General features: G+C 38.6%; 1 protein-coding gene across 9 annotated transcripts in view; it reads left to right on the top strand.

Moving 5' to 3' along the window:
• The window catches only part of CCT6B (chaperonin containing TCP1 subunit 6B), a 38,161-nt gene extending 29,326 nt beyond the window's left edge, over positions 1–8,835 (top strand). For 8 of the 9 annotated variants that reach the window (XM_055577272.1, XM_055577274.1, XM_055577269.1 and 5 more), the window contains 4 exons: positions 2,365–2,498; positions 5,378–5,480; positions 7,364–7,436; positions 7,931–8,107. In XM_055577272.1, coding sequence (XP_055433247.1) covers positions 2,365–2,498; positions 5,378–5,480; positions 7,364–7,436; positions 7,931–8,003 — 383 coding nt within the window. In that variant the 3' untranslated portion in view covers positions 8,004–8,107. Of the gene's footprint in view, positions 1–2,364; positions 2,499–5,377; positions 5,481–7,363; positions 7,437–7,930; positions 8,108–8,615 lie in introns of those variants that run through there. The other variant, XM_055577267.1, reaches the window with a different exon arrangement.
• Positions 8,836–15,422: the final 6,587 nt, after the last annotated feature.

Raw genomic sequence — 15,422 nt, 5'->3', positions numbered from 1 at the left:
GACTTTGTGGTACGCCAGCAGAATTGAATAGTTGCAGAAGAGATGGCATGGCCTACAGAGGCCTTTTGCAGAAAGTTTGCTAACCCCTGATCTTTGTTTTCAAATTTACTGGCATTAAGTTATTTGTAATATTACTTTATTATCCCTTTAATATCTGTAGAATCTGTAGTGACAGATTTCTACACTGTTCTCATTTCATTTCATGGATCATTTTTATTTCATTGATTTCCACTTTGATCTTTACTATTTTCCTTCTTCTGCTTACATTAGTTTTCATTTGTTCTTCACTGGTTTGAGACCTTTGTGCTTTTCTAATATGGGTCTTTAGTGATGTAAATTTCTCTTCAGTTACTGCTTTAGTAACTTCCCACACATATTGGTTTGTTGTGTTTTTACAGGAGAATGGGATCTGGGACGTTTTCAAAGCTACTGGTAATGTTCTGTTTCTTAAACTGGGTGGTAGGTACATGGGTACATTTATTTGTTTATTCTTTATATCTTATACATGTAAATACTCTTTTGTGTTTATTCAGTATTTAACAAGGAGCTTTTAGAAGTGTGAATGGGAGGTGAGGCTGTAATTACCTTGTGGGTAGATAATTCTCTTGAGCAGTTATGTTGTACAATGAAGCAGAGAAAGGGGGTTGTAATTATAGAATGATGTAGGATAAAAGGAGAGATTCTCTTTGTGTTGTTTATTTTAAACATGGATGATTCCAAAACAAGTTTACTAATTCAAAGAAGAGTAAATAAACTTTATAAAACCATACCAGCAGGTGTAAGAGTTATATCCTCAGTTGAAAATTGATGTGTTTAACCAGAGCTTTTGCCTTAGAATAATAACACCTAATTTTTTTCTCAAACAGTTTGGGTCTGCTTATACAAGGAAGCAAATACTTCCTTGAGTTCTGAGAATTTCATACCAAAAACTATGGCCAGTTTATGTTCGCCTAGCATTTTTTTTTCAAATCAAATGCTGTTATTAGTTGTCTGCAACAGTAAATTTTAAGTAACTACATTTTAAGTGTAGTCATAAAGGAGAAGGATGAAGGTATGTCTGTTATTATAAACAATGAAATAAGCTGTTTTTAGCCAGCTGTTACCTGTTCAGTCCAGTCACTCAGTCATGTCCGACTCTTTGTGACCCCATGGACTGCAGCACGCCAGGACTCCTGGAGTTTATTCAGACTCATATCCATTGAGTTGGTGATGCCATCTAACCATCTCATCCTCCGTTGTCCCCTTCTCCTCCTGCCTTCAATCTTTCCCAGCATTCAGGGTCTTTTCAAATGAGTCAGTTCTTCGAATCAGGTGGCCAAAGTAGTGGAGCTTCAGCTTCAGCATCAGTCCTTCCAGTGAATATTCAGGACTGACTTCCTTTAGGATTGACTGATTGAATCTCCTTGCAGTCCCAGGGACTCTCAAGAGTCTTCTCCAATACCATAGTTCAAAAGCATCAAGTCTTTGGCGCTCAGTTTTCTTTGTAGTCCAACTCTCACATCCATACTTGACTACTGGAAAAACCATAGCTTTGGCTAGACAGATGTTTGTTGGCAAAGTAATGTCTCTGCTTTTTAATATGCTGTCTAGGTTGGTCATAACTTTTCTTCCAAGGAATAAGCATCTTTTAATTTCATGGCTGCAGTCACTATCTGCAGTGATTTTGGAGCCCCAAAAAATAAAGTCAGCCACTGTTTCCCCATCTATTTGCCATGAAGTGATGGAACCAGATGCCATGATCTTAGTTTTCTGAATGTTGAGTTTTAAGCCAACTTCTTCACTCTCCTCTTTCACTTTCATCAAGAGGCTCTTTAGTTCTTCATCACTTTCTGCCACAAGAGTGGTGTCATCTGCCTATCTGAGGTTACTGATATTTCTCCTGGCAGTCTTGATTCCAGCTTGTGCTTCATCCAGCCTGGCATTTCTCATGATGTATTCTGCATATAAGTTAAATAAGCAAGGTGACCATATACAGCCTTGATGTACTCCTTTCTCGATTTGGAACCAGTCTGTTGTTCCATGTCCAGTTCTAACTGTTGCTTCCTGGCCTGCATACAGATTTCTCAGGAGGCAGGTCAGGTGGTCTGGTATTCCCATCTCTTGAAGAATTTTCCACAGTTTGTTGTGATCCACACAGTCAAAGGCTTCACATCTATACTGTGCTTAATCATTTAATGATGTATAAATTTAGGATGTTTCATAAGACATCTGAGTAATCACCGAGCTGTGTGACTTATTTTATTGCTCTCTGTATTTAAATACATTTTAGATGCAGGCAAGATAATAGAACGTGAATATCTAGTTGCATTTTCCTCTGTTTCTTCCGTGTGGTATGTCTTGCCAATCATTTTTTCCCCCCAATAGGTTGTGTTGTTCCAGGAGCAGGTGCCGTTGAAGTGGCAATAGCTGAAGCTCTAGTTACATACAAGCACACGATACAAGGAAGAGCTCGTCTTGGAGTCCAAGCTTTTGCAGATGCTTTACTCATTATCCCTAAGGTACAACTATCCTAATGGCCAAAGAACAATTGGTTGGACATAAGATGTCTAATTAAATTGCCAATATTAGGTATCACAGTAGAGTAAGAAGATAGGTGTTTACTTATATTTCCCCACATAGTTTTAGCTGAAGCAAGGAAGTTTTTAGTATAATAGCTCTGAATACTTGCAGGAGTTTCATGAAATGGCTAAATTACTACTTTGCTTCCATTTCTGAGCTCCAAAATTTGAAGTTAACTCCAATAATTTCTTTCAAAAATATTTCATGATTAATCATAATGAAGAAGTTTAGAATGTAAAATTTAACTAGATTTTGAGTAGATCTTTATTTTGTTGGTGGTATCCAAAGTACGGGCACTTTAAATTATGGGAAGTCAGAACTTTTGGCTGTTTAGCACTTCCAAATACAGTACTAGAAAAGGAGAGAAACCAGTTTTTTTTTTTTTTTCCTGTGTGTCAACAGAAGGATGGAGAACTACCATTTTTTCCCCCTTTCCCTTAATCTGTTTGTGAACCACTTGGAAACACAGAAAACTATTTCAAATATACTATTACCATGACTTAAAACATCTTACTAAAATACTAGCAAAATCTTTTTGATAACTGCTTTAAAATTATTCATAATTTGTTGAATTTTTGTGAATTAGATATCTATAGTTTTCTTTCTCTGAAGAGGCGAAGTCAGTAGTAGTTGCTACACGTTTGTTAAGTTTGACTATACATTGAGTGGTACCTTTCTACTCACCTGCTGTTGGTTTAGGACCACTTGGAAATGAACTTGGCTTGCAGTGCAGGTATCTCCATCTCTGTTGCTAGAAGTCATGTCTCCTCATCTGAACAAAGGGCACAGATATGTTACAAATAAGCAGATTTCCTTTAGCAAATGCTCAGGAAAAACCAGAAACCGTGTGGCTAGAGGGACCAAACAAACAACAATACCTTTCTACTTCTTTCCATTAAAAAAAAATCTTTTGCAAGGAGTTGTTATGGAGACAGACCCCTTCAAGGGCCCTTGTCTAATACTGGGAAATGAATTGTCTGAGGAGACACATGTACTGACAAAGCAAAAGACTATACTGGGAAGGAGTGATCAAGCAGAAAGCAGAGTATGGGAACCCAGGAGAACTGCTCTTCCTCTTGACTCAGTCTCAGGTCTCTGGTGCTGGGGTTAGTTTCCAGGTTGTCTGCGGCCAGTCATCTTGCTTGTGTTCCTATGTGGTCCAGCCCAGGGCCCTTTCCTGGTGGGTGTGCACATCTCTCAGTCAAGATGGATTCTAGCCCGAGAGTTTCTGGGAGGTTGTCAGGACATATGGTGGGCTGGTGTGGTCCCTCTTTTTGGCCCCTCCCAGAGTCTTCTGATTGGTCTTGGAGGCACCTTGTCAGTTGCCTGTTCTCTGTCAGGACCTCCTGTTGTGAAACAACTTATGCGAGTGGTTATGGAAAAAGCAAGAGAGTTCCAGAAAAACATCTATTTCTGCTTTATTGACTATGCCAAAGCCTTTGACTGTGTGGATCACAATAAACTGTGGAAAATTCTGAAAGAGATGGGAATACCAGACCACCTGATCTGCTTCTTGAGAAATTTGTATGCAGGTCAGGAAGCAACAGTTAGAACTGGACATGGAACAACAGACTGGTTCCAAATAGGAAAAGGAGTACGTCAAGGCTGTATATTGTCACCCTGTTTATTTAACCTATATGCAGAGTACATCATGAGAAACGCTGGACTGGAAGAAACACAAGCTGAAATCAAGATTGCCAGGAGAAAGATCAATAACCTTAGATATGCAGATGACACCACCCTTATGGCAGAAAGTGAAGAGGAACTAAAAAGCCTCTTGATGAAAGTGAAAGTGAAGAGTGAAAAAGTTGGCTTAAAGCTCAACATTCAGAAAACGAAGATCATGGCATCTGGTCCCATCACTTCATGGGAAATAGATGGGGGAACAGTGGAAACAGTGTCAGACTTTATTTTTCTGGGCTCCAAAATCACTGCACATGGTGACTGCAGCCATGAAATTAAAAGATGCTTACTCCTTGGAAGGAAAGTTATGACCAACCTAGATAGCATATTCAAAAGCAGAGACATTACTTTGCCAACAAAGTTTCGTCTAGTCAAGGCTATGGTTTTTCCAGTGGTCATGTATGGATGTGAGAGTTGGACTATGAAGAAGGCTGAGTGCCGAAGAATTGATGCTTTTGAACTGTGGTGTTGGAGAAGACTCTTGGGAGTCCCTTGGACTGCAAGGAGATCCAACCAGTCCATTCTGAAGGAGATCAGCCCTGGGATTTCTTTGAAAGGACTGATGCTGAAGCTAAAACTCCAGTAATTTGGCCACCTCATACGAAGAGTTGACTCATTGGAAAAGACTCTGATGCTGGGAGGGATTGGGGGCAAGAGGAGAAGGGGACGACAGAGGATGAGATGGCTGGATGGCATCACTGACTCGATGGACGTGAGTCTGAGTGAACTCCGGGAGTTGGTGATGGACAGGGAGGCCTGGCGTGCTGCGATTCATGGGGTCGCAAAGAGTTGGACACGACTGAGCGACTGATCTGATTTTTATGCCTGGCCAGGGTGGGTGGTTTAGTCCTTAACAGAGGGAAATTAATTTAGCAGTCTAGGGTTGGGGAAACTCTAATGTCTTCAGAATTTAGTGTGTTGCACATAGGGGAAGTGTTGAAGTGAATATAATAATTACTAGGTACACAAAATAATTAAATTTACATTAAGAATGAAATTCTTCAAAAGATGATGATTACTACATTATGGGTGTGTTTTCACAAGACTGGAAAGCAGTGCCTTATTTTTTATCTGATATTCTAATATATATGAAGACATTCTATCCATATATTTATTATTATTTTTATTCGTACAGGTTCTTGCTCAGAATTCTGGTTATGACCTGCAGGAAACACTAGTAAAAGTTCAGGCTGAGCATTCGAATTCAAAACAACCTGTTGGCATAGATCTGAACACAGGTAAGACAGTGAGGAAAACTTAGCTGCTTCATAAGAAAGAGGTTATGCTACAGTGACCCAGAATTTATAGTAAGGGGGGATGTGGAGGTTTGGATGACTTTTGTATATTTAAAAAATTTATTTATTTATTTATTTTTGGCTGTACTGGGTCTTCATTGCTTCATTTTTTTCCCTCTAGTTGTGAAGAGCAGGGGCTGCTCACTTTTGGCGGTGCCTGGTCTTCTCATTGTCGTGGCTTCTCTTGTTGCAGAGCACAGGCCCTGGGGCTTTCAGTCTTCAGTAGTTGCGACACATGGACTCAGTAGTTGAGCTTCCAGGCTTGAGACCACAGACTCAATAGTTACGGCTCACAAGCTTAGGTGCTCTGAGGCATGTGGGATCTTCCCGGATGCAGGGAACCTGTGTCCCCTGCATTGGCAGGCAGAGTCTTTACCACTGAGCCACCAGGGAAGCCCTGACTTTTGTATTTAAAGAATGGGTGCCTTTAGTTTACATTTGAACTTCTTAAACACAGATATTCATTTATTTAAGCAATAGTTATTGAGTGGTTGTTATTTGACCAGGGATTCACACAGAACAAAATAGACAAAAGTCCCTGCCCTTGTGAGCTTATGTTGCAGCCCGAAAGGATAGGCAGTAAATGATAACCTTCATAAGTAAGTACCTTTAACATTTTTAAAGTCAATAAATTATATGACAAAAATAAAGAAACAGTATAAGGATGATTGTGAATGCTAGAACAGGAGCATGGGGAGGGTGTTTTAATTTAAAGAGAGTGATCAGAGTAGCCTCAGTGAGAATGCCTATTGAACAAAGTCAAATAAAATTAGGAAATTAGCTACGTGGGAACTAGGGAAAGAATGTCCTAGGCAGAGGGAATAGCTGGTGGGAATGCCAGTGTCTGGTGTTTTTTGAGGAGGAGACAGGAGATGAGAGAGGTGAAAGAAGGTCAGATTACAGGAGGATGTGTGGACCAGTGTGAGGAGTCTGACTTTCTGTGGTGGAACAGGGAGCAATTTTGAGCAGAGGTGTGACATGGTCTGAATGTATTTAAAAGGATCACTCTTGCTATTCTGTGGTGAGGAGTCAACTGAACAACTGAAAGGAATTGCCGTTGGCTGCTTTGGAGAAGACTATGTAGAGCAGGCTGTGGCTAGAGGTCAGCGTTGAGTTCCGACAAGGCTAAGTTTGAGGTATCTGTTGACTTTAAAATAGACAGTTGGTTGTACAAGTTTGAAGCTCAGGAAGGTGGCCCAGATAGGAGATGAAAACTTGGGAGTTGTCAGAGTGTGTGTGTGTATTTAACATTAGATCTTTTGTCTTAGTTGCACCACGTGAGGTCTTTCATTGCGGCACTCGGTCTTAGTTGCTCCGTGCCATGTGGGATCTTAGTTCTTTGACCAGGGATCAGATCCCTGTCACCTGCAAGGCAGATTCCTATCCACTGGACCACCAGGAAAGTCCCAGAGTATATGTGTTTTAAATCCAGTAGACTGGATAAGATCACCTAGGGAGTGAGTATAGAGAGAGAAGAAAAGAATCTAGGACTGGGCCTTTGGGTACTCCAACATTAAGAGCTCAGGAGGAAGAGGAAGAACCAGCAAAACAGACAGTAAAGGAGCCACTAGTACAGAGGAGAAAAACCAGGCAAGTGTGGTATCCTGAAAGGCAAGTGAAGAAAGAGCAGTGAGGAGGCTGCAGCCAGCTGTGCTAAGTGCTGCTGATAGATGAGGCCTGAGACTCGACTTTTGGATTTGACACCATGGAGGCCATTGGTGACTTTGACAATAGTAGTTTTGGTGGTATATGAGATATTAGAATATATAGTCAACATTAACAGAATATGTCAAGACTGTAGTATTGAAATTGTTTTTGCTTTGCAGGTGAGCCAATGGTAGCAGCAGATGCAGGAGTGTGGGATAATTATTGCGTGAAAAAACAACTTCTTCACTCTTGGTAAGTTTGTATTAATAAGAAGAGAAAGACTTTTAGGGACATAATTGTTAACATTAAGATTTTTCTATTATTTTTGCCACGCTACAGTGGAAAGTGGTGAAAAGGCATGGTATCCAGTTATTAAAACTGGCTTCTGTCATTTTCCAGTCCCTTTTACATTTTAGTCTAACTGTGTAAGTTATAGGAAATGTTAATATTACTCTTTATTTAAGAGGGAAAGGAAGAAGTTTACTGAAATAGTACCACATGCATAGTGGGAAAAAAATCAAATGATATGCTAAAAATGAGCTCAGTTTTGTTGGAATATAAAATTAGGCTTCTACTTTATCAGCAAAGGAGATGGAATTATAATACAAGAGTCTTTATTTATAATGTCGTCTTATCTCACACCAACATCATTGCAGAACAAAGTGCCTTTAGTAGTTGGAGATTTCTTGGGGGAAAGATAAGAGTAGGTTGGTGAGCTTTACTCACCCTGTCGTCTTTTCCCTCAGCACTGTGATTGCCACCAACATTCTCCTGGTTGACGAAATTATGCGAGCTGGTATGTCTTCTCTCAAAGGGTGACTGAGTTCAAAATCAACTCTTCTAGAAGCTGAGACTTAACACATCTTACATCCAATTCCCATTATGGAGCCTGAGCCATTCTTAATTTTTACACAATAAATGCAGTTTATATTTGTTGGTCTTAGAAGTCTCAAAAGTATTTCATCAAGGTATAAAGAACATAAGAAATATTTTCACAGAAAAGAAATAATGACGGAAATAGTTTTCCCTTAGAAGTTCTAACTCCCTACCCTTTCTTGTATGTATATTTTGATATAACAAGACAAACATATTTGGTTTTTATCTCTGGTTCCTGGCACAAGATCTGCTAAAACCTTTGTAATTTCCTGAGTAATGGGGGTGATAGGAACATTTTTTATTATAATATTTAGTCTTGGTCCCTGGTTCCTAAGATCTTCTAAGACCCTTGAAATCTCTGGAATTCATGAGTGCTTTTTGTGTGCTAATGAGGTGAGTCTTGATGGGCCTCTAGATAGCTTCAGGTTGGGGGCTGGTTACCAGAGGAAACAACCATGTGATCAGAGGGTTAGGACTTTAAGCCTTATTACCCTGAGAGGGAAGGGAAAAGGGCTAGAGATTGAGTTACTAATCAATTACACCTACATGATGAAGGTTCTACAGACTAATCCCTAAACTGTGGGGTTTGGAGAGCCTCATAAAGAGCTTTTGGAGAGGTTGGTGAAAATATCCATGTGCTGGAAGGGTGGTGCACGCCAACTCCGTGAAGACCAAGCTGCTGTACTCAGGACGCTTACGGACCACGCCATATATACCTCTGCATCTGGCTGTTTATATTCTTTATAATATCCTTTATAATAAACTGGTAAGTGTAAGCAAGTGTTTCCCGAGTTTTGTGAGCCGCCATAGCAAATTATCAACCCTGAGATGGAGGGGATTATGGGAACAGAAGTTGGACAGAGGTGTGAGTAACATGTGGACCCACTGCTTGTTGATTGGTGTCTGAGGTAGGGGGTGATATTGTGGAACTGAGCCCTTAACCTGTGGAGTCTCTGCCAAGTCTTGGTAGTTAGTGTCAGAATTGAATTGTAGGGTACTCAGTTGTGTCTGGAGAGCTAGAGAATTAGTTGGTGTGGGAAAACCCCACACATTTGGTTTCAAATGTTGTGAGTGGAGGAAACAATTTTCCTTTAATATGCTATTGCAGTTGCCATAAAATATAATCTATTCTGATTCCTGTACCTTTTGAGCAACTTTTAATGAAGAAGATATGGAGCACGGGTTTTAGAGCACTCAAGTCAATTTCCAATTTGTCAGAGAGTCTCAGAGAAAAATGTTTTTTCTCTCAAAATTCCTCCAGTAACTTCCTGCTGCCACTCTTTCCGCTAATAAATATGACATCACTTTGTGAGTATAGCTTTGCTTTACTGATCCCTGAAAGTTTATTCTAAGTATAGTTTTATTAGATTTTACCTTGCTCTTTGGTGTGTATGACCAGCAACTTACACCACTGTTCTATTAATAGCTCTGGTAGCTCTCTGACTGGATGATTAGATAGAACAAGTCTCATCTGGAAAGGTTGGGATTGTTGGCACCAATGTTGGGAAATTGTTTCTTGGCTTTGAGTATAGCTATTCTGTATCAGTATTATTGCAATCTCTTTCTTATTCAAAATACTAGAATTAATATATCGTAGTTTTTATTATTTTGGTTAATGTCTATCCATGGATGCAAGTTGATGAGATTAAAATATGGCAGGTGCATTAATGGAATGTTGGCCTATTAGTGCATGTAGGGCAAAGTTCATTTAACCATTTGATGCCTTACTTGAAAGCATGTAGTCCTATAGTCTATTTTTCTCCCCTACTTAATGTGTTGTCAGTATCTTTCCAAGTTAATAGCTACACTTTTGAAATTTATGTGTTCATTCATCCATTCACTTCATTTGTAGCTGTTTCTGAGCATTCCAGTGTATGTCTGTACTGTAATGTATTTATATATCAATGGACCTTTTGATTATTTCTAATTTTACATCAGGGGCTTCCCTGGTGGCTCAGTAATAAAGAATCCTGCCTGCAATGAAGGAGATAAAGGTTCTATCTCTGGGTCCTGAAGATTCCCTGGAGGAGGAAATGGCAACCCCCTCCAGTATTCTTGCCTGAGAAATCCCATGGATTGAGGGGCTTGGTGGTCTAGAGTCCTTGGGGTTGCAAGAGTTGGACACGACTTAGTGACTAAGCAACAGCAGCAATTTTACATCCTTTAAACATCATAGCATTGAATTTTTATGTACATGTCTCCTTGGACACACATGTGAGAATGTTTGTAGAGATTATACCTAGAAATGGAGCTGGGGTTTAGAGCTCTTCATCTTTATATTTACTAAGTGGTTATACCAATTTACATTCCCCCCTGTTTAGTTCCATGTCCCTACAACCTTGCCAAGTCTTGGTATTTTTAAACTTCAAATTTTTGCCAATCTGAAGAATATAAAATTATATCCCCTTGTAACAGCAATTGCCTTGATTACTAGTGAAATTGAACATATTTTCATGAATATTTTGACCATTTTCAGTTCTATAATGTTATCTATTCATATTATTGCCCATTTTATTTTTTTGGATTTGTTTTTCTGGAATTAGATTATCTATCTGTATTTCACAGTATTTTCTCCCAGATTGAAACTTTTTCACTTTTGAAAAGTATACAAAAGAATTTGGTACACATACCAAATATACTGAAATTTATCATTTTTTCTTTTTAGTTTATATTTTTTGTGCTTCTACAAAAAATTCTTTACTGCTTCATAATGTTTTCTTATATTTCATCAGTTTTAAAAGTTTAATCACATTTAGGCTTTTAATTCATCTGGAATTTATTTTTGTATTCTATGGTATATGTTATGGAGCCATTTCTTCCCCCCACCCCCTGCCCCCCATATTGTTAACCAAGTGTTCTTACACCTGCTGATTTGTGAATATATACCAGTGTCCTTATAAGTTGAATAAGCAGGGTGACAATATACAGCCTTGATGTACTCCTTTTCCTATTTGGAACCAGTCTGTTGTTCTATGTCCAGTTCTAACTGTTGCTTCCTGACCTGCATACAGATTTCTCAAGAGGCAGGTCAGATAGTCTGGTATTCCCATTCTTTGTGGCTGAGCGCCGAAGAATTGATGCTTTTGAACTGAGGTGTTGGAGAAGACTTTTGAGAGTCCCTTGGACTGCAAGGAGATCCAACCAGTCCATTCTGAAGGAGATCAGCCCTGGGATTTCTTTGGAAGGAATGATGCTAAAGCTGAAACTCCAGTACTTTGGCCACCTCATGCGAAGAGTTGACTCATTGGAAAAGACTCTGATGCTGGGAGGGATTGAGGGCAGGAGGAGAAGGGGACGACAGAGGATGAGATGACTGGATGGCATCACTGACTTGATGGACATGAGTCTGAGTGAACTCCGGGAGTTGGTGATGGACAGGGAGGCCTGGCATGCTGCGATTCATGGGGTTGCAGAGTCGGACACGACTGAGCGACTGAACTGAACTGAACTGAACTGAGATCTGTTTTCCCTCTTTTAGGATCAGCTTTTTATATGTTGTATGTTTTGATTAGAATTTTAGAATTTCAATGACTTTATAGTTTATATCAGGTAGAAATATATGTATTCTTCCCATTCATAAATATTTTATATCAATTTGTATCTTACTAACTGTTTCATTTTTTTTTTTAATTTTAGTAAATGCTTTCATGAAGCTCTAAGTGTTTCCTATAAAAATGCATTACATCTCTGGTTACATTTATTCCTATGTATTTTTAAAAGCTATTATAAATACCATCTTTTATAAAAATTATATTTTTAATTGTACATTGCTATACTATGGGCCTTCTGTGGGCTTTAATATATTGGCTTTTGCATTTCATAACCTTGCTGAACTGTCTTATTAGTGCAATGGTTTGCCTGTAGTTTATTTTGGATTACCTGGGTTGATCATAACAGGTTAGTTCTTTTTTCTTTTCGCTTGTGTTATCTCTACTATTTTCCTGTTTTATTGAGCTGCCTAAGACCTTTGTATAATATTGAATAGAGGCAATGATGGCAATTATGTTTATCCTGTTCTTGCATTTAAAGGGCATGTTTCTAGCATTTTACTGCTTTTTGTTCGTTATGTTTTTGCTGTGAAATCTTGGCAGGTAGTCAGCTGTGTAAAGTTAAGACTATTCCTTTGTATTTCTGTTTTGATAAGAGATTTTTTAAAAACGTTGTGATTGTTGAGTTTTATCGAATGATTTTCTTCATGCTTTGAGTTGTTTTCTTTAATAAGTTTTCTTTCTTTTTTTTTTGATAGATAAGTGAGTGATTTATTAGGACACTTGTGAGGCTTACAAGCAGGCAGGTGAGAAATGCCACATCCTGGGAACTCACTGGGCTACAGTTTTATAATCAAAGGAAAAGTGGGGAGGGGGAGAAGAACTTCTTTGTCTTTCTTGAGTAGATGTCATGCTTCCATCATCAGTTCCTCCTCCAGGTTAAGTAGGGATGTTTTTTTGTTCCTACATTGTCAAACTAGGTCCACAAATCACTGCTTTTCATGTGTGCAGAGAGCATGTCCTAGGGATCATGAACTTACTGAGCTCACAGGGCAGGATGTGTGGGTCTCATGCCACCATAGTTTTATTGTTTTGGGGCATGTCCCATGCTTCTGTTGCATGGTTTTGTTGCTAAGCAAGCCTGCTAGTTTAATAAGTTTCCTAATGTTAAACTATTCTTGTATTCCTGCTACTGCTACTGCTAAGTCACTTCAGTTGTGTCCAACTCTGTGCGACCCCTAGACGGCAGCCCACCAGGCTCCCCTGTCCCTGGGATTCTCCAGGCAAGAACACTGGAGTGGGTTGCCATTTCCTTTTCTAATGCAGGAAAGTAAAAAGTGAAAGTGAAGTTGCTCAGTCATGTCCGACTCTTAGCGACCCCATGGACTGCAGCCCACCAGGCTCCTCCGTCCATGGGATTTTCCAGGCAAGAGTACTGGAATGGGGTGCCATTGCCTTCTCCGTTGTATTCCTGAGATAAATCCTTTTTGATTGTGATGTTTGATCATGTTTGTTGATTCTAAGATGCAGACTTTTTACATTTTAACATTTCTGTAATTAGAATATGTTTTACAGTCAGTGGCATCTTCTAATTACTCTTGCTTGAACTTGGTTACCAGTTCAGTTCAGTTGGTCAGTTGTATCCCACTCTGCGACCCTATGAACTGCAGCACGCCAGGCTTCCCTGTCCATCACTAACTCCTAGAGCTTGCTCAAACTCATGTCTGTCGAGCTGGTGATGCTTTGAGTAGTTTTAGTTGACAACCATTTGAGGAAGGAATAGGAGTCTTAATTGTTGCTTGAAAACTTTCTGTTGTTAACTTCTGGTAAAGAAAATTTCAGTGGCAAAACTTTCTGAATATGCATCAGGAGCTTAGAAGAAAATGCAGAAGCTATTTTATGAAATATTACATACCACCCGCTCTTGATGGCAAGAATAAATATGAAAGCCTTTGAGTTGAAAAGTGATTTAGAAGAGTTGGACTCCAGTATGAAGATCTTAACGTTATTTACTTTGCTTATATTTTCCTCATTATGAATGTATAAGAGTGATAGATAATAAAAGTAAGTGTAAATAAGTCTAAAAAACTCTTTCAGTGAGTATAAAATAAAATGTGGGTGATTAGAAAGCATTATGTTATGGTTGAAGTGACAGGATTTTTCTTTCTTAGTATAAAAGTAATGGTATATCTTACAATCAGTGACATTTCTGATGTGGTGAAATATAGTATTAACGTTTTATATTTTGCTGGACTTGATACTAATATTTATTTAGGTTTTTGTATGTATTCATAAGCAAGATTGGTCTATAATTTTACTTGCTCACTATCCTTGTCCAATTTTGTTATCAGTGACATACTAGCCTCATAAAATGAGATGGAGAATTATTCTTCTTTTTCTTTTCTTTGAAACAGTCTGAGTCAGTAAGATGGAGGATTATCTCTTTCTTGACAACTTGGTCTTAGCCCAGTAGTTTTTTAAATGGGAGGGATAGATTTTTGCCTCTTGATAAAATTTTCTTCATTGCTTTAGGTCTTGAGTTTTCTATTTCCTTTTGAGTCTGTTTTCATAATTTATATTTTAAAGGAAATCTTCTGTAAAATGATGCTTTTACCCTTTGTGTATTACTCTAGAGATGCTGTCTCTTTGGTATGGTGGGCTGGTGGGTTGGGGTTGAGAGAGGGTAAGATTTTTCTAGTGTCTGTTTACTTTCTTTGTTTTTATTTATTTTTAAAAAAATATGAATTGAAGTATAGTTGATTTTTAAAAATTGTTTATTTTAATTGAAGTACTTTGTTTTGAGAAGAATGTCTCAAAAAAACAGCCTATAGCTAGATTTTTATTATTTTAATCAGTTCAGTCTGACATTTCTTTTAACTGGCAAGTTTAGTTAATAGTTTATGATTACTGATGTACTGAATTTACTTCTGCAATACAATTTTAATACTTTCTGTTTGTCCTTTTTAATACTTTTTCTCCTTTACTACCTTCTATTGGATTGACCACATTTTAAAATTTAGTTTATTAATCCTTCTTTTCCCTCTGCTAGTTTGGAAATGATATATCTTATTTATTACTTTAAAAATTTTAACTTGTTAATATAGTTAATAACTCTGCTCCCCCCAACAATGTAAAATCTTTAAAACATTTTAAGTATAGTCATCCCCTCTTGTTTACCATGTGTTCTTATTCAATATTTTAGTTCCATTTTGTCTTTTAAATCCCCTGAATTAGTCATAATAATAATAATTATTGTTTTATACAACAATGAAACAGTTTCTATTTATATTTTCCATTTGTTTTCAATTCATTTCTTTGTTTACCATTCTTCCTTGCAACTGTACCCTTCCCGCGGGGTTCGCTTTCTTTCTTTCTGATATATATCCTAGTCTTAGTGCAAATCTGCTAGTAATACTCTCAGTGTTTCTTCACTCTAAAGGTCTTCATTGCCCCGAGCTACTGAGTAGTCATGTATTTGACTTTGCGGGTCTTGGTTGAGGCGTGCAGGGCTTCTCTCTAGTTGTGGTCTGTAGGCTTCTCGTTGCGCTGTCCTCTCGTTGCAGAGCACAGGCTCTAGGCTCACAGGCTTCAGTAATTGCAGCACCAGGGCTCAGGAGTTGTCACTCGGGGGCTTTAGCGCGTGGGCTCAGTAGTTGTGGCGCGTGGGCTTAGTTGCTCCAGGGTAGGTGGAATCTTCCCAGACCAGGGATGGAAACTGTGTCCCCTGTATCGGCAGGCGGATTCTTCTCCACCGCACCATGAGGGAAGTCCAGCTTCTACCTTTTGATTATTGTGAATCATGCTTCTGTAAACATGTGTATGTAAGTATCTGTGTCTTTATTTTCATCTTTTTGATGTATACCTGGAAGTGGAA

The sequence above is a fragment of the Bubalus kerabau genome, chromosome 4 (assembly GCF_029407905.1).
Source record: "Bubalus kerabau isolate K-KA32 ecotype Philippines breed swamp buffalo chromosome 4, PCC_UOA_SB_1v2, whole genome shotgun sequence".
Classification (NCBI taxonomy): domain Eukaryota; kingdom Metazoa; phylum Chordata; class Mammalia; order Artiodactyla; family Bovidae; genus Bubalus; species Bubalus kerabau.
The sequence above is the reverse complement of the archived record's forward strand: the minus strand, read 5'-3'. Positions and strand labels throughout refer to the sequence as shown.